Source organism: Rhopilema esculentum, chromosome 12, assembly GCF_057945365.1.
Source record: "Rhopilema esculentum isolate cy_ngs chromosome 12, ASM5794536v1, whole genome shotgun sequence".
NCBI classification, from domain to species: Eukaryota; Metazoa; Cnidaria; class Scyphozoa; order Rhizostomeae; family Rhizostomatidae; genus Rhopilema; species Rhopilema esculentum.
The window spans coordinates 5480078-5498941 of NC_142826.1; the positions used below are offsets into that span (position 1 = coordinate 5480078).

At 35.1% G+C, this 18864-nt stretch overlaps 1 protein-coding gene across 1 annotated transcript; it reads right to left on the bottom strand.

The window, feature by feature from the left end:
- Window positions 1-61: 61 nt before the first annotated feature.
- Window positions 62-17857, bottom strand: LOC135681121 (equilibrative nucleoside transporter 1). The gene is made up of 13 exons (XM_065195423.2): window positions 17706-17857; window positions 15776-16031; window positions 14886-14967; window positions 13831-13952; window positions 12886-13117; window positions 10489-10537; window positions 9395-9492; window positions 8526-8580; window positions 7247-7368; window positions 5834-5945; window positions 4693-4775; window positions 3083-3285; window positions 62-1968 (listed from the first exon to the last, which is right to left on the bottom strand). The coding sequence occupies exons 1-13, from the start codon at window positions 17710-17712 to the stop codon at window positions 1857-1859; spliced, it is 1533 nt and encodes a 510-aa protein (XP_065051495.1). The 5' UTR covers window positions 17713-17857; the 3' UTR covers window positions 62-1856.
- Between the last annotated feature and the right edge of the window lie 1007 nt (window positions 17858-18864).

Genomic DNA, 18864 nt, shown 5'->3' on the forward strand with positions numbered 1-18864 from the left:
TAGGGTTACAGTGCTATCAATAATCTTTTGCTAGAAAAAGAGTCAAAGAATTGCACAAGAATGATTCGTAAATTGAATGGTTATTGAAAAATTCTAACATCGGTTAAAACCATCTGCTTTGTTAATAATAAGAAAACAAACATATTTTATTAGAACAAGAAGTTGCAAATTCTATCTAGAATAGTATAAAGTTCTTAAGTGATGACGTCACAAAAATCGATTCATTAGAAATTTTAATTTGGATCCCAGATTGATTTTAGATTGAATTTGGCAAACGTTCACTCTTTCATCGGCCAAATACCTCACCCGATTTTTGACATATTTATCTGATTTTGCTGATGTTTGGAAGTATTTCGTGGTACTCCTTTCGGTCGTAAGGTCAAAATTCAAACATTCTGGAAACCTGTTTTGTATGACGTCACACTTAAGAACTCTATTCATTTGTCTGTTTTGTTTGTTAATTAAAAATGCAATCAGCTAGTGGTGTATCGAAGAAAACCTTTATTAGAAATTTTCAGAATGCAAACAAAAACTTAAAACAATAATTGTTTATGCAAACAGTGTAGAAAACTCAAGCCTCAAAACATATAAAACTTTCTACAATCTGCTCGGTAGAAAAAAAAACAACTTAAAAAGTGAACTATAACACAAAGACGGCCGACACTATAAGTAAGTAAGGAAAAACAAAAAAATCTAACTACATATTTCAGGGCGACCGACACAAGTTGAAAATAGGGGTAGGGGATATACTCCGCTGGGTTACGGATTTGTGCTGGATTTTCTTTGTTTTGGGATAACGATGAGGGTCATACACATATAAGCATCATGTTGAGAGATTAAGATAAATTTGGACTTGGACGAAATTCTGAGTCAACATCCTCTAGTAAAACAAATAATAAATATATTGGTTTTCTGTTCTGACTTCTGAGGCTGAAACTAAAAGAAGGAACTGAAAATGTATTAAAAACATAAAAAATAACTTGGAATCATCTCCTTAACAAGCACTTGAAGGAATCACCTAAACATCAACACAAAATGACTATTCTGCTCTTAAAAACACTACCTAGCGGTTCCTTCGGTCAAAAAATTCTACTATAATCAAAATGTCTAACCGGTTTCTAGTATAAAATGGCCAGGAACCGGGTGACATAGAATTAGGGGCAAGTCCCCGACGAAAATACCATAGTTAAGAAACACCCTCCCAAGAACCCTTGGAAAAGTGTCCCTGTTTATGAGACATATTGCCCTTTTTACCTCTACCCCTCTAATTTTTAAATGCTTCCGACGTTCCAAAAAACGACTCAAAACCAACGAAGACCTACGGAACAAGGCACCTTCGGTAAACACTTCTCATTGCTTTCTCTTTATGTATCCTAACCGCTTGCTTTTTGAATAATGTAAGCAAAAAATTATCTCGATGCTACTTGAGCTCTAGATAATCAAAATAGTTGGGTGTCATTTTCAGATAATCTAGAAATAGAAAATGACTTTAAAAATTTGATAAAGTTTTATATAATTTATTCTTTATATTATTCTTTAACTGAGCAAAACTCGAGTTGTGAACATTTTTTTAAACAAACGCTCAAATTTTAAATGGGATTGGACATATTTCTAGGGTTCAGGATGTTACTACAGTTTTTGTAAAAAGTGTTGATGGCCTCATGAGAGACTAGTCTGAGAGACTATATTTCAAAACTATACAACCTCGATAAATTCTTGATAAAAATCAAGTGCTCCTTCTTACAATTGGACGCATAAAATCATAGAAATTCTGTACAAGCTAAGTAAACTCTGGTGCGAATTATTCAAAACTAGCTTCACGCTGTATTCTTCTCAGAGATCGTTCGTTTAAAAAACTATATGAATGACGTCACCAGAAATGATGATACTGCACCCAGTCCAAGTCCAAGACTGATACAACATGCCATGACTGTGCCAGCTAACTCTGCGTGTTCCCCTTCAACGGCACTAAAACATTAAGAGTCAAGATTCAAAAACTGACACATTACAGGTGTTTCTAGAAAGTATGTACGCCAATGTTAATCTTTTAGCTGCAGTCAATACAATAAGAAAAACTATATCTTGATATGAACTATAAAGCTCTAAGCTAAACAAAACACCTACTTCCAGACTGCCCAATGATAATATTTCAACAGCAAATATTTCCACAGAATTTTTTTCTTTCCTTTCTTTGTGTTTCTTCTCTTTCAATGTATTAATTTTACAGTGAAACCTCGGTTTGCAAAGTCATGAGGATGAGAAAAATCAATAACACGATCCAACATCAATAACACCTCTCTGTTAAGGCTTTTCAGCTTGATTCTCAAGCAATAAGGTGCTGCAAAGCAACTGTGATTATTATCGCAGAGCTAGCACCAATTCTAATATCTCTACGGTCTGCGATTCGAGAAAATGAGCTCCATGCTTCAGTTTTCCCCGGATTATCTGTCTATTACTGTGATGCTGTGAAGGCCTATAATAGCGCAGCTCGTGCGGTTCTTTCAGTCTCTTCCTTCAATTTTTTCCCTTTATCAACCATTCTCGTGGCTTTATATAACCACTGACACGACAAGATGCTTTGAAAAATCCTAAATGTGACATTCTCACCTAAATTCTCTTACATTCGGCTCTAGCCTTTAGGCGATTATGGATGCCAAAACCTATAAATTACTAACCATTTTCCATCCTTTGCCCAGGAACACCCTTCGTTTACCGGGCGCAATATCGTATCTTAGGCTCATACCAACATGATTGCTAATAACATTCTGCGACACAATCTTTCATCTTTGTAAAGACGCTTGCAATTACCAGGCAAATACCTATTAGTGATCGTGTTCCTTTAGTAGAATGCTTTATCACTAACTCGATTTATCAAGGCTGATTACGACAGTTGATTTGACTTGCCAAGACAATAGTAGGTAAAATGTCTTGTCGAGGAAATCTTCATCTCCAGCAAGCTAGGTGTTTCTATTTCCAATGATACTTTCAAGATTTATAGTCCTTTGCACACAATATACGAATAACAGAAAGAAAAGGCACATGGCTGACATAGACTAGTAGTACTAGTAAAACAGCTACCCACCTCGGTCCATACATCATTCCTAAGCTTCCAAAGTAACCATTTGATGTTGCGAAAAGGAGCATAAATACTGCAGGAAACGCATCATGTTTGAATACGACCGGAAAGCTTCTAGGCTGTGCGTTACAGAAAATAAACAGTGGAATAAAAATGAAACGGGCACAGCAGATTGTCGGTAAAATCCATCTAGGCCATCGCTTTCTTGGCTGCAAATAGAAAGCAAAACATTTAAAAATTGGCCAGCTTTTAAATATGTATTTGTCTAGGTTAAAGGCATCAATCAACATCAGCCGATTAACTACCCTGTGAATGACATCACGCTCACTGATTGGCCTATTGTTTATTGACAGATGCTGAAACCACCTTAGTATCTGTCGACTGGATTTTAGCAAGGCATTGTTAACAACCAAATGAAGATATGTTCGTGTAGCAGTGCCTCTCAAATACAATAAATCGGCAATGAATAACGCTGTCGCAATGTGAGATTGGCATATGGAGGCACCCAGTAACAGTGACGAGAGTTAGCATGAACAACGGTCTGTTACTTCAAGTAAATGACGGTAGTGACAATAGCAATGGTGATAATGCTGTCAAAATTGTAAAGGCTGTATTAGATGCGATTGCATGTTTGCTACAAACAGTAAACAGTAAACAGTACATATACTTTGTCTTTGCTGATAACAACACTATATTTTGTTTAAACAGCGTTTAAGGCTGTCTTTAGCTGGGCAGTCATGTTTCGTCCGGTCTGGTATCCATGTAGGAGCTTGGTTATGTTAACAATTGATGATGGAGAAAGTTGCCAAGACAACAAAGGCAGCAATAACGATCAAGCTAAAGAAGTCAAGCCATGGTGGAGCAGCAAAACCTTGCATTCAAAGAACTTTTCAACCATATTAATCTTTGAATATATATATATACACCTGATGATTGTTCACACATGAAACTCAGAGTTGTGTCACAATAGTCTGCTTATTTTAGTCTATCTAATCGCTCCGATAAGTTGAGCACTTTTTTCAAATGCAAAGCTCAAAACTCAGAGCTAGCAATTCAATTCAAACGAAAATGCCCTGCGCAATTAAAAGAAACATTGCCAATTATATTCTAGCTGGCCAAAGAAGATTAAAACGAAAATGTCTTTCATAATCCTCTGAAACGGTGCTTTAAAAACAGCTCACATCAAATAGAAATTAAACATCCAAAAATGGTTAGATGAGGCAAAATGAGACACAAATTGAATTGTCTTTCTGAGAATCTAAGGGCTGATGAAGCCCCGTATGCCGGGGCGTAATATTAGCCATAACTTACTTATGTGTGTCTGTTGTTGTTCATTCTCATCGCGCTGCGGTGTTCCTTATTTACTAATAACATTTATAGCACATGGTTTTCTCAAAAGTAGGAACCTACCACAAAGTTGATGATAAAAAAACTAATTAAGACTGCCATGCGTCATAAGACTGCCAAACTCAACCCCCTCAGCCGCATTAGATTCAAGGTCAAATCAGTTATTATATCTGCATAAACTCTACCTACTGCGCGAGAAATCACTTTAATAAAACAAAGAAGCGAAGGATTTCAACATCCTCATGAGACAAAAGGAAGCAAAAACTCACTATTTGAATAAACCCAGCTAAGACTCTGCCCAAATAGTCACCAAGGTTGAAAAATAAGAAGCAGGTGATGGCGATGAAGAAATCTAAAAATTGAATAAAATATTGCAAGTTATCAGCAAGGTAGTGCTTACTAACAAAACATGTCAAAAGCAAGCATATTCACAAGAAAAGGAAAGACTCGCCATTTCAAGCTAAAAGCCCAAAGAAGATTAAAATCGTCTTTCTTTCTTTTCTTACCTCTCCACTAAATAAAGATCTGATCAGCTGAAGGGCTAAGTTGCTAAGCATACCGTAGATGGTTTACCCTGGCCGTTACATAGCATTGTGTTAAATTAGAGATAGCATAACAACGGTAGGAGAATGTGTAAAAGAAACAAGAAAAAAGAGTGGAGAGAAGAAAAGAGAAGTGGGAGAAAGTGATGCAAAACAAGAAAGTGACAGTATAAAGCTTTTCGTCTGACACTCTTCAGAGTTTAAAACGTCAAAACGTAGATCGAAAACTCTACGCTAGGAAATAGATATACCGCTTTACATTCTCTATAGGCAAACGGCACTGATTGGTCAACCTCAGCAGTCATGTGCGCGCGTTTCTGACTGGCCTATATTGATCCATAACTAGGTATATATATTTCCTAGCGTAGATTTTTCGATCTACGTTCTGACGTTTCAAACTCTGAAGGGTGTCAGACGAAAAGTTTTACATTCTCTATAGGCAAGCAGCACTGATTGGGCAACCTCAACAGTCATATGCTCGCGTTTCTGATTGGCCTATTTCAATTCACAACTGAGTATATATTTCCTAGCGTAAAGTGACAATAGTTGAACAAAATGAAAAAAGCGGGGCAGAAGAAGAGGAAAGAAGTATAAGAAAGTCAATAAGACGAAAAAGAAGAAGAACATATGATATAACGGCGAAGTAGATTCAAAAACATCTTTCCTAATCCACTGAAACGTTGCTATAAAAGGAACTTTAAACTTCGACTTTATTTTACTTCAACGGAAATTTAAAGCACGAGCTATGTTGAAGGTCTCTTGATTCTTCACATACCTGACTAAGCTTCTACCAAACATTTTAAACTCCTGTAAAAAAAGCTCATATATTTTATAGCAATGGATAGAACACTCAAAAGCATGTACATACCTGTCCAGGCATTCTTTTCCGAACTGCCAGAGATGATGCGTGATGTTATTGATGGGAAACAAGCCAATGTCACCAGAAATGTAATTGTCACTGCAAAGGCCATAGGGAAAATCTATGGGTGAATAAGACTTCAGTCATTCCACGCATCAATGCTTGAGAAACAGCCCAAAATAACAACATTTGTCATGTCATAATTAGATAGATAGTTGTATAATGATACTGAAGTTTAATATTTCTCAGCTGATATGGAACGATGGTAGCAAATTACCTTTAAACAACAAAAATGAGCAAGTAACTTGGTTCCGTGAAAAATTGTAAATTCCCTTCATTCTTGCCCCTTCTTTTAATATCACGTCTACTTAGTCTTGTAATGGAGCATTTGAGCATTTGAAAGTCGGATGCCCTTCCTGACAAGTACCGTCGGCTCAAGCAAGGCGAATGCTTGAGCCCTGGCACGCTCTGTTGGGAGTCGAGGGCTTTAACATCTTAGCTATGGCTGCTCAGTTGAAAATTTGTATGAAATGTAGTACTATTTTCTTATATCCCATAACATGTGAATAGCAGAACAGCCTGTACATCTACATGTAGACGGATGAATTTAAATCAGTTTGGGGTGTTAGCAGATTATTTGGCTGATACACGTAGAATCAACAATAAATAAACTAAGAGGTTTGCAATACAAATCAGCTAGCATTGTATCGAACTAAAATGAACATCTTGCTTTTTCGTCATATTGGACTAAAGTTTATTGGAGTGTCGTTGTAAGTCGAAGACATGTTGTTGGGTCGCAGTAAAGGAGAATTTGCCAGATTCCTGAACTTCAAAACATGTGCAAAACAAATTAACGTTTTGTTCGTAGAAAAGAAGCTTATTAAGTAAAGGGTCTGTACAAAGCCGGCCTACAGAACAAGTCAAAACGGCCAGTTTAGTTTCAAAGCCTCTGTTCTTTTTTTTTAAGAATGATATGCTAAAAAATTGCTTTGTAGTATGAACTGGCTCGCCAAATTTACTTAAATACTATGTCTAGACACGCATTCATCTTTACGGGTAGTCAAATCTTTGCAAAATTCGTCAAAAAAAGAAATGATGCATTGTTTTAATAATGTACTTAAAGGGTTTAGTCACAGTTCTGACAACTATCAACAAGCCAATTTCAAGGATTGCGCTTTAAGCCCCTTAAAAAATGCTGAGACCACTAGAAAAGAAAACTGTTTTAAACCAATCTAGATACACCAGAGTTCTATAGCAAAGTCTGGTTCATCAAATGATAATATACCAAAAATTGAAGGACGGTGTATTTTGATTTCAGCTCAGTTAATCAAACTTTAGCATTTTGGCATTAAGGTAGCTAATCAAGTGTATAAGAGAATTTAAGGAGAACAACCATGCTAAAAAGGTTTTAAGAAGAAATACCTGTTTAATGATTATAAGTAATGAAGATTTCTGTTTGGTTGACTTTGGTTTCGTCTTCAACTGCATTTTTTCATTTGTCTCCTCGTTGTAAACGTCAGGCAGATGATCGTGGTACGAAGGTTCTAAACAAAGAAGAAATATAAAAACAGTCAAAGCAAGTTTCAGACATTAACTGGAACTAGTTGCAGCAAGTGAACAATAGATAGGGTTTATACAGTTTGTCTCGCTAGTCTAATCCCGGATAACAAGGAATGACACTAAGTCGTATTGATTTTTTAATTACCACTAGATTTCTTACCCTATCTTCCGTATATCATAATTTTAAGAATCTTGCATAATCACTACCGGAGTCACTTACGATTCAAAATTATTTTTGAAACACAACTTATTAAGATAAGCTTTGATAAATTACAAAAATAGAAACAAAAGTATTGCAGGGAGAAGAAGCAATCCCCCCAAGGAAGACATTTACCGTCTGAAATGCCCGATTTGAATTTAACTCTAAATTAATTCCTTAATATGTAGCCTTATTTCATATTTTTGATTCGCAACATTTTAATACCAAATTCTATCATGAAGAATGGATAATTTTTAGAATTTAACAGCGGCGTCAATAAAATTTGCATCTTTGCCTGATTCAAAAAAGCCTAATTCCCAAAAACTGATCTTTTCTCATTCGTTGTATTGTTACAAAAATAATTTGTGATTGCATATCTGTTGAACAGGTCATATATATTTGCGTTTCTTGCCTTTTTGCTTGTATGTTGTTTTTCTAGTTTATCCTTTTTAAATGTTATAATTATGGATTTAGCAGCCCGGCTCGATAAACATTCATTATTTTAAGTGGTATGTTACGCAAATCTAGCATGATTATTCAAATCAATTATTGCTTTATATAAAATATAATGAATTGCACAAATAAAATTCATATAAGCATGAGTTTAGTTTAATCAGGAATATTTAAGAAATGGACCTTCCGTTGCTAGCAAACTTTATTGTGATGTAAAATCGGTTTTCACACTACTTTTATGCCCGAAAGCCCATAATTTTAAATGAAGATTTAAACGAAATTGGCCAAGATACTTTATTGCATACCCGGGGGAAGCATCCCATAAATGAAACTAGCTCTAATGTGAAACTAGCTCTAACGATGAAAACGTATATGGAATTATGAGTCCGAAAACTGTTCAAATTGAATAGAAAATAGATGAACTAAAAATTGTCATTCTTAAAATTTTTTTAAAAATTCACGCTTAAAAAATGAAACCGCCACACCTACCACATCTGTGCGTGCATGCATGTCTGTTTTCCGCTAAATAGTGCTTCACAAATTTCTAAAACATAAAAAGTTTTATAGAAACGTCAATGATTGCCTTTCCAAAAAATACTTTACATTTTGCATGATTTGTAGCATTCAGTATTTATTATATAAAACGATTTGGAAAACTCCCTGATACAAAATCGACCCCTCTAGGCGTGTAGAGATGTCGTCGAAGTTTACATTTCAACAAAGCATAAAGCAATTAATTAATATGACACAACAGATATGATTATGTAATTGAAGATGAGTTGAAATGATAAATAAAAAAGACGATATAAATCCTTTTACGTTTTGGTAGATAGAACTGGATGGTTACGAGTTCTACAACAACAAAACCTAAATCTAAATAAAAAGAAATGCTGTCTATATATGCCATTCATGGCGGCGAAATACACAAGGTCATCTGGTCCCTTCCATGGATGATACTTAAAATTCAACAATCAATTTCAAAATAATATGGAAAAAATACAAGCAAAAATAACGAAAAGAATAAAAAATGCGATCATCGGGCAACAAGAGCAAAACAATGCAGCTATAGTGTTACGATACAGGTTGCTTCTTCTTACGATGATGAAATACCCGATGATCATGGCCTAGGTCAGAGGGCCTAGACTAACACAACAGCGCGACAAAAAAAACAAGAATCAAATAATCTAACATAATAATAATAATTACTGAAGAATACAAATCCTAAAACGTTACAATAGGTACGACTGATAGATCGTAGTCAATCTTCATTCCCCTGCCTTTCTACTGCATCGTAAATATGGCAACAAAAGTTTTGAACGGGCAAATAACAAGGCAAATTACAAAAGAATATATCATACCAGACGAAAAAGAACAACCATTGCTCCAATGCATATGAATAGAACAGCACTGGCGGTGAAAAAGTAGCCAAAGGCACTCTTCATCACGTTGTTTTGCCCTGTGGAAAGATTAATTTCAACTCAATGGTATTTGTGATAACAGCAAGCAATCGTCAGTATGGCAAGAGTTTTTTTCAGTTTTATTATTTTTTTGTAAATGGCAGACCAACTTAATCTAGGCAACTTAAATGTAATGGATCATAAAAAAGCAAATTAAAATTAGCATAAATACCTAACAAAAATGTCGATTCAATTTCAAAATTATTTAACATCCTATTGAAATATTGAAGAGAAGACAGCATGTTTTTATATGTCAAGGTTTAGAGGTTTCAGTGTAAACTGCCATTGAAGTCCGACAGGTTTGATATTTGCTGAAGTCTAGAATCCTTATCTTTCTAGAAACTGACTGGTGCCAAACAGTTTTATCATCAGTAGATTTTAGAGCTTGGGCTGTCAAATGTTCACAATAAGAAATGATTGAGAAGTTTGTAAATTGTGATTTTCCCATTTATGCAACAAAAACTAGAAATGGATTTCAAGATAGCAAAAAATGAAATCTTATACTCAAGGACCATATCAAGAATTACGACGATTTGCCAATGTAAAATGGAGTAGCAACTGCTTACTTTATACAAGCCCTGGAGGCTTGCTTCATTAAACATTTTAGTTAAGAGATATTTGGATAGTAGATTCTTAAGAGAGAGTGATTAAATCAAATTACCCGAAAACTAAAAAAAAACGTTCACTTTCATTATTCAGTTCATTTCATTAAAAAACGGCTCAGGTATAGCTAAAATATAGCAAAACCCAGGTTTCAGATAGAAATAAATGCTCCATTAATAAAAATATTCCATACAAGTTGGCTCTATGAAGGGGCTTTGAAAAAATACAAGCATTTGTCAAGAATCAAAATGAGATCTTTTGGCTGCTAAACCTATATGCCCTGCAGTAGAACGTATATTGTGGAAAACGATTGTAACATTGATGAAACTTACAATACTTGTGAACAAATTTAATAGTGTAGGATATGATGACATGAACTAGAAGCTACATACCAAGTTGAGAAAGAATACTGGCAACTGCTGCAAAAAGACCACTTAAACCCTGTGGAAAAATTAATTTGATGAATGGCTATGAAATTAGAGAAACAACTCCGACAAATCTATACAAGGGATTGTAGTAATGAAGTATGTTATGTATTGAACACAGGGGTAAAAGGAGTTATAAGAAGAAGCAAGCATGCGAGCACGTTAGATGCACATTAGAATTACAGATCTTGTTGTTATTCGAAGAAAGTATTTTCTTTCCATACTACTACAACTCACAGAGTTTATAGGGATATCAGAGCAGAGCATAGCTAGGAAGTCAATGGCTTGAAAATCATTTGAGAGTGTACAAAAGGAAGCAGTACAAATATATATTTTATAACTGTATCTATTTATTTTTTATACATTCCTAGTCTACGATGACCAGTCCTTTTCGTGAGCAAAATTACGCGTGTGTGGCAAATCGCACATGTAAACAAATTTGCGCGTGCGATCGCACTTGTAAGAAAATTTGAAGTACAAACCTGATAAAATTGGTAAAAGGAGCAAGAAGGGAAAAGCCACTCGAATACGTGCAAGAGCAAAACTCAATTAATCAATACATAACAGATTTTGTTGCCCTTAGCAGCCATCTTTTAAAAGTCGTCGTCACTCTCCAAAGTTACAAGAGCAAGTAAAAATTGTTTCCAACAGCTACTTGCTTTCAGGGCCTAATTACGTTTTGACAGGAAATCAGTTATTACACTTAACATGCTAATGGCGACTTAGCTTAAAGACGAGACGCTAAGTTGAATTGAGCACTCAGTCAAAAGCCAAACATCACTTCCGAAAATTGGAAAAATCATACTGTGGTCAAAAGTGCGAATCAAGTAACAAGGGAAAGGATAAACAATCATGAGACCATGGGAAATTGATGTTAAAGGGCCTCTCCAGCAAAAAAAAATGTTTTTAATGACTTAAAAGTTAGCATCTGGTGCGTGTATTATGACAAAGTCATTGTTTTTGCAAAATTCCAATTAGTTTAGAAGTTGTAAGGCTTTAAAGTTGCACCTTTCCGAGAAAAACAACGACAAAAGCCGAATCGGTTTGGTGACATTCTGACGTCACAATGTGCGGCTCTCGTTCGCCATGAATTTCGTATATCTTCCACCGAAGCGTGAAGGACTCATGGTCACGCGTTGATAACTGCATCCAGTTCCAGTTCCTGTTCCAGCTCTTCCCTCGCGTATAATTAATCGAAATTGTCACTTCAGTTGTTCTCCAGAAACGATGAACAACTAAAGGCTTCAGAATTGGTGTCTGAAATGCTCAAACTGAAAGCTGGTGGAACAGAACTGAAAGTACCATCACTTGCAATGTTCAATTTGCGAATCGCCGTCGTTCGATTCGGTTTGAGGCGAGACTATCCGAAATACACTGTGACGTCAAAATTGCGTCACAGTGTCACCAAACCAACAATTTTTGTCGGTTAATTCAATTCAATTATCGAAATGCAAGAGCTTATATCTCACAAACTGTAAAAAATATCGAAAAACAAATAACGAATTCGTGATCAGCAGGCTCAACTTCTTTATAAAAATTGCCAATAAAATGCAAGTGCAAAATTTGGCTGGAGAGGCCCTTTAACAGAAAACTGCAAAAACACCTGTTTGCGCGTGTGGTCAAAAGCACGCGCAATTTAACTTGCGCGTGTGCAGGCGTGTGCGGGTGCGATCGCACGCGCTAAACGAAAAGGACTGGATGACATACAACTTTTTAGTTCGAAATGGACCTTGAACTAACAAAATGAGCAACAAAGTGACTATCAGAATACTGCTCAAATAATAAAAGAAACAAGACAGCCATAAAATTAGTATGATCGAAATTGTCTAGGAGCCCAAGCCATGACTTTTTGTCAGTCCTGCTAACAAATCGATGATGATGTATTCTGTTAAAGCAATGAAATCTCCCGTTTTTCATTAAACGGTTTTTGAAACCAATAATTGTCTTCAAATAAGGTTTTTTCACTTTCATATCAAGCCAGATACAGCATGAATTTGTCTTGAAGAAGTAATCATTGCAACCAAGAACAAACAGCTTCCATGCAACATCCCTTTCTGGTGAATATTAAAAAAACCGGAAACTTTCCATCACATTGAACTGAAACTAATATTTGTATTAAATTATTATAGTTCTGTAAATGCTACATTTTTATATTCAGATCATCAAGTCACCCAAATACTCATTAGGGAATTGTATAGGTAGTATTTTAAAGCGAAATCAAAGAGGCATATTTTTGGGGGGGGGCCAGGGAGAAAGCCAAAGGAATTGAATGGAATGCAGAATAATTACACCTGGTGAAAGAATTACAGAGAATGGCCCAGGATTCTTTATATTCAAATCAAAGAAACATAAATAGAAACATACTTGTCCCCCCATGACTGCCTGTGTATATCTTGGTGGCAGCATCCCAGCCAGTCCAAAGACACTTCCCTGCAGGACAGCACTGCAAATATTTATGAACACTACAGAAAACAGGGTTATACCAAAGAATGACCCGGTCCAGCTTTCGGTATCAACAAGGACTAGCGATGTGGTAATGACGAAGATAGCTAGCATAAAAACCAATGAGAGACCAATTCTTAGTTTTCTGTTGAGCCTGAAAAAAATAAAAAGCTCTTTATTACTCTATACACGGGAGACTGCAATACAGTTTTTCACTTTGGTTATCAAATACGTCCCAATTTTTAAATATTACCTTACATAAAGTACAACACATAACCTTCATTAATAAAAAGTTTTTTTGAACATTTTCTTGGTGGTACAGGACTTGAAAATGGCTTTGGAAAAGGCAAACATTTCACAACATAACAGCTTTTTCGTCCTGCACCCCTACCTTGATATGATATGAAAAACACTTGATATGATATGAAAAAACCATTTTATTACATACAAAGAGTAAAACGTCAGAATAAGGGTCCTAAAAAACACGATGGAAAATATTTACCCAGTTGTGGATCGAAATAGGTCAATCAGAAAAACGCAAGCACATTACTGGCATAGAAAAATTACCACTGGAGTCCAAGAGAGAAAACAAATTCCTTCTGTCTACACAATGGCGGCTTTTTTGCATATAGATCCATTCCTAGATATTTTCAGCAAAAGGGTGGTGATCATTTTAAGAAGATGCTTATAAAAAAATATTTGGATGATTTACAACCATAATGGAAAATTTTAAAGGAGATTATCAGACAATTTCGTACTTTACTACTCAAAAGACCAATAAATTTCAAGAAACTGGCTTCTATACCACAGCTTCTTACATAAAGAATGGCTTTGATAAGGACAATTAAAGTATTAAAAAATACATACCTGTGTAAGTAGAAAATGTTCAAAAGCATCATTAAAACATTTGGAACCATGGCAGCTACCGAGAAATAGTTCTGAAATGATATTTGAAAGTCTGGCCTTTTCTCCAGTTTCTTCTTGAAGTACTGAAAAAGAGACAAATATACTGGGTAAACCTTTGATGACCACTTGCTTAACTTCATTTTTTGAAGAAAAAATTTGATTTAACATTGAATAGTGTTGAAAGGTTTGTTTCCTGGGTCAGATTTGGTCTGCAAATTGGGATGCAACTCATGTAAAGGAAAGCTCAAACATAATTACAAAATCTGGCAAGAGGATATTGCTTTTGCCAGCCAAAAAGAGCTAACCCTTAACAGATAGGAAGCCATGTTAGCTAGCAATGTGCTCCCTTAAAAATGATGCAGAAAAAAACAAAAATGCAGAATTTACACAAAACAAACAACTTCAAGCTGTGCTTATTTATTCAAAACAAAATTTATTCAAAAGTCTTTTATAACTTAGAAAAGGGTATTGAAGGTGTAACAACCTCTGTAATAAAATGAATTTTTATTGTATAAAAATTGTTTTATGCTTTTCTTTAAATATGACCCATAAATAAACTGTAACATCCAAAAATCCTGCTAGTCAACTTAATACTTTGGTTCTAAACATGGCATCTAAAATATTCACCTCTTAAAAAAATTTGAAGTTTAGCAATAACCCAGACAAAAGTTATTTCTTGAAACCTGTATCTAGGATGATCAAAGTCTATCATAGTTTGTAGGCACTATTTTTTGTAATTTCAGGCAACAATGGATGTTCTGTTTGACATACAAATCATACATGAGAATATGTAGTGTCTGAAAATGTAAAAGCCCTCTCCTTTCCATTCTTATGGCATACCAAGTTGTAACCAGCCTTTGAAATATTACTCAAATGTTTTAAGAAGAGACAAATTCTGCTGAGGCATCATTTTGAAACACGGTTGTTATAATGTCAGAAATACAGATTGTCCTACATTGTCAAGGAATATTGCATTAACAAAAAATTCTAGTAGTCCACTCAAATGTGATACATACAGAATTTGCAGTTATGAAAAAGTTCCATGGAAGCAATGTTCCAAAACCAAGAATATACAGTATAATGTAAGACATATGAAGCCTGAAAACAAAGAGAAATATGAGTATTGAGAGAAAAAGAACAAAGATTTAAACTGCTTAAGAATTGGCAGGCACCTCAAAGCATCGAGAGAATGTGGGGTCCAAAAAAGTAGGGGAGCTAAAACCTTATAAAAAGAGTCTTTACTGGTAGTTTATTATTTAATGTTTTGGTGGTAATAGCACCTGTGAGATCTAAAGCAAAACAACTTAAGAATTGTTGACACTCCCAGCAAATATGTTTTTATGTACTGATCAATAGGGTGCAAAAGGTCATCAGCAAATAACTTGCTTGGCAGCAACTGTCTTGATGTAAACTAATGGCCCAGATACCTTATCCACATAGCTCCCAACTTTTTAAAAGTCAATAGAGGGTCAGGTATATAAATATATATATATACCTTTGTACTTATGGCAAATCAGCCATTGAGCTAACAGTCTACTACCATAGGCTTAGATATATCTGACGGTACATGTAATTTAAAATTTTAATTGTCTCGCTGATCAGCAGGTTTATAAAAACTTATGCATTTCTGACCCGCAAATCTGAAGAGCTATGTGTATGTTGAAATTTCGTAAGAGTTTTCTGAGTAAGTTGAAAGTGTGAAAATTTTATACATTCCAACCTTGTAGCAGCACTGTCTCATAAAGACCTTAGCATAAGACCCAATTACATAGCAGTAGATTAAAAGAACAATGCTAATTGCAAATGCCCTATTATAATGAACTTTTATTCCTCTCTCTTAACAATAAATAGGTGATCAAATTTACAATGTATCATTAACAGAACATAAAGAAATTTAAATCTGAACCTGTCCTCTGGTACAATGAATGCTATTTTTGGATCATCTGGAGAAACAGGGGCTTCTCCATCATCTTCCAAAAATGGACTACTTTCTTGGCCTTCTGTTTTCTTTGTAGCTTCTGGAGACAGTATTTGAAGAGCTTGTTTTGAGTTTTTCAGTAGTGCTCTTGTAAATCCAGGTTTGTTCAAATGGAACACCATTGGGTCCTCTGTTGTGTCAGTCTCATTGCTCCTCGCAAGCATTTCATTGGTTTCTGTTTTGTCTGAAAAAACCTTAAATGTTATACAAAGGTACAAGAAATCAAGAGACACAAACCTAGTACCCTTTGAGATCAGAAGAGATGACATGGTAAGAAATGAGGGAGACTTGTACTCCCAAAAATTAACCAAGGTCCATTTCTTAATTTTTATACATATGTTGAGAAACTATTAGGAGGGGGTACATACAATAAAAAAATTTTTTCCTCATGTACAGACAACTTTGCTCTAACTTTTCAAAAGCTTTCTATGATCTTTCTATAAACTTTCCTTGATTCAAACTTTTACTGTGTTAAGAGGCATTGTTGTAATGGGTTGATTTGTGGTCCCTTGCACTCTCTAGAAATGTGTTATCCTGTTTTTAAAAAGGGCATGGTCACTAATGCTATTGTTTGTCCCTCTAGATTCCCAGTCCTCTTAATTTTTTGGGAGCTGGCTTCACCTCTGCTTGAAATCATAGTGTAGCAAATATGAAATTCACCTAGTAATAGCATGCATATTATTGGGAAATCTAGCATATATTGCTGACAAAGTTAGATTAGATCTTTGGTAATCCCATTGCAAAGAAAACAATTTAAGTTTTAAAAAGATATGTAACTTTCATTGCAATTATTAGATTTTTCAAAGTTATCTATCCAAACATGACATTTATGTCATTCTATCCTATCACCTTTGCATTCTTCACATGAAATTTTTGATTGGTTCTATTTTTATGCTAAAATATTGAGGCTAAAACTTGCCATCTGGCTTTAACTTGACTATTCACACACCAAATTGATAAATATGATATTGCTAAAACAGCTTTCTTGGTCCCAAATCTCCATTACATTTTAGCTAAAGTGTTTATAATCCAGAAATTGTGCATTCCTGATTTTCTTATTATGGCAGCAAAATAATTACTTTTGAGTCTGGCATTAACGTAACTTGACATTGTAATATACAATCATTTTCTCCTCCGAGGGACTTATAGTTTGAAAAGGAACAGATTCTGATTTAAAGCAATTGTCAGGTTGGACCATGCTAACCACAACTTCATTATTCAACCCAATTAAATTATAATTAATAGAGCTTACAATGGGGGTGTCAGAGTATGTAATCCCCTGCAGTGCAAAGTCTATATTTCCTATAACAAAGAAGGATCTATTTTTGCAAAGATTTCTCATCTCATAGTTGGACCTGTTGTCAGATAACTTTAAGTGCCACATCTGAACTTAAAAAAAGCACAAAACATTCATCTTTGAGCAAAAATATACATCAACAAATCCTGAACTGTTGAAAATTTAATAACCTTTTTTAAAACTGGCGCCGTCAACCACGGGAAACCGACAACGGGACACGAAGTTTCTGTTCGGACAAGGTTAAGGCCTAATAATGAAATAGCTTTTAAATAACTTTCTCTAAAGATATAGTCAATTCGATTCTAAATTCATACAGCCTAAGTCATTTCAGTTTTATGGCATTCTCAAACTTTCTTGGGCTTCACTATTTTCATCTTGTTACATTCAAAAGTTTCCTCAAATATGCCTGAGCCTTCAGAGGTATGAGCCTAATTGACTAGAACAATGGTTTATCTTCAAAAAGCGATAAGAAGATGTTGAACTACAACCTTATCGGCCCAAAATGGCAAATAGTTTTATGAAAATAAAAATCAAGCTAGAATTTAAAAATAATGCATATACCATCCATGGTTTCTTGAATTCTGGACCAAACAAAACTGCTTGTGTTACCAGACACCTTCTCGGTGCCAATGTCAAATGAAATAATTTCTTGCGGGGACTCCACTAGTGTCAGCCAATTGTGTTAACGAAGACCTGAAAATAAGCCAATCAGATTAGTAGAAAGTTGACCGTTGCTCTTGTGCTTTGAGGGTTCTCCCCTCAAACCTTTCTAAAATCGCGAATCACATGATAGGCAAGTTGTTTTTCAAACCCTATGTTCAAACACAGCTGATTCGAGAGGTGTTTACCATTTCGGCAAAAACAGCAAAAAGATTCACCAGAGCCTGAAAAACAACAAGTGAAAGGAAAGTATTCATTTTTATTCGTGTGTAGGTCAGGCAAGGTTTAATCGTCTAGCCTGTGTCGTATTATCCATACGCAGACTAGACAAGTTCAAAGCACAGAATAAAGTGGCCAAAGGTCACAACAAAGTATTTGTCTTATTTTTTTCGAATCGAGTCCTTGTGTTCAAAAGTATATTTTTGTGTTCCAATGAGAGCATGAGTACGAAGAATTTTATCCCCATTAATCCATGCTAAATCTTTCAATTTTGGGTCTCCAAAGTTTACCTCTTCAAAAAAATTTCTCATCTCTTTCATATAAAACCAACTTTTCAGACATTGATGTTAACTAGCTAATTCAAATTTTTAAATCTAACAAATGACAATCTGCAATTAAGTAATTTAAAAATATCATGTATATTTTGAAACTAATAACTAGACATGCTATTAAATCTAGCCAAATTTGTGCCCCCGGGGGCTTATTCATCTACCCTAAAAGCTCTGTTAAGCCCCCGGGGGCTTATACATTTCTTCAGTCCTAGAGAGGGCTTATAAGAGAGGGGGGCTTGTTAATAATTCAATGTTAAAATTGTTATAAAAATGCCCTTATTCATTTTTTGTTATGAAAAGGTCATACAAATGTTCCCAAAAACTCTGCTAGCAGCTTCGAAAGCTTCTTAAAACCAATCAATTATAGTGTCCTCATCGTCCCCAGAGTCACCAAGATCAATTGATTTCCCAATATACATCTAAGGCACACAAGCAAATATTTATATGGGCCATAATTAATGCACATGATCTTATCGTCACCACACCTATCAAGTGACCCACTCAATGCA

Bases quoted from the DNA above. Each gene is read 5' to 3' on its own strand.
- LOC135681121 (XM_065195423.2), bottom strand. The intron at 13,953-14,885 runs GTATGTATCACA...TCTCTTTTTCAG, and splicing joins TTTTCATAACTGCAAATTCT to TACTTCAAGAAGAAACTGGA. The intron at 9,493-10,488 runs GTATGTAGCTTC...ATCTTTCCACAG, and splicing joins CAGTATTCTTTCTCAACTTG to GGCAAAACAACGTGATGAAG.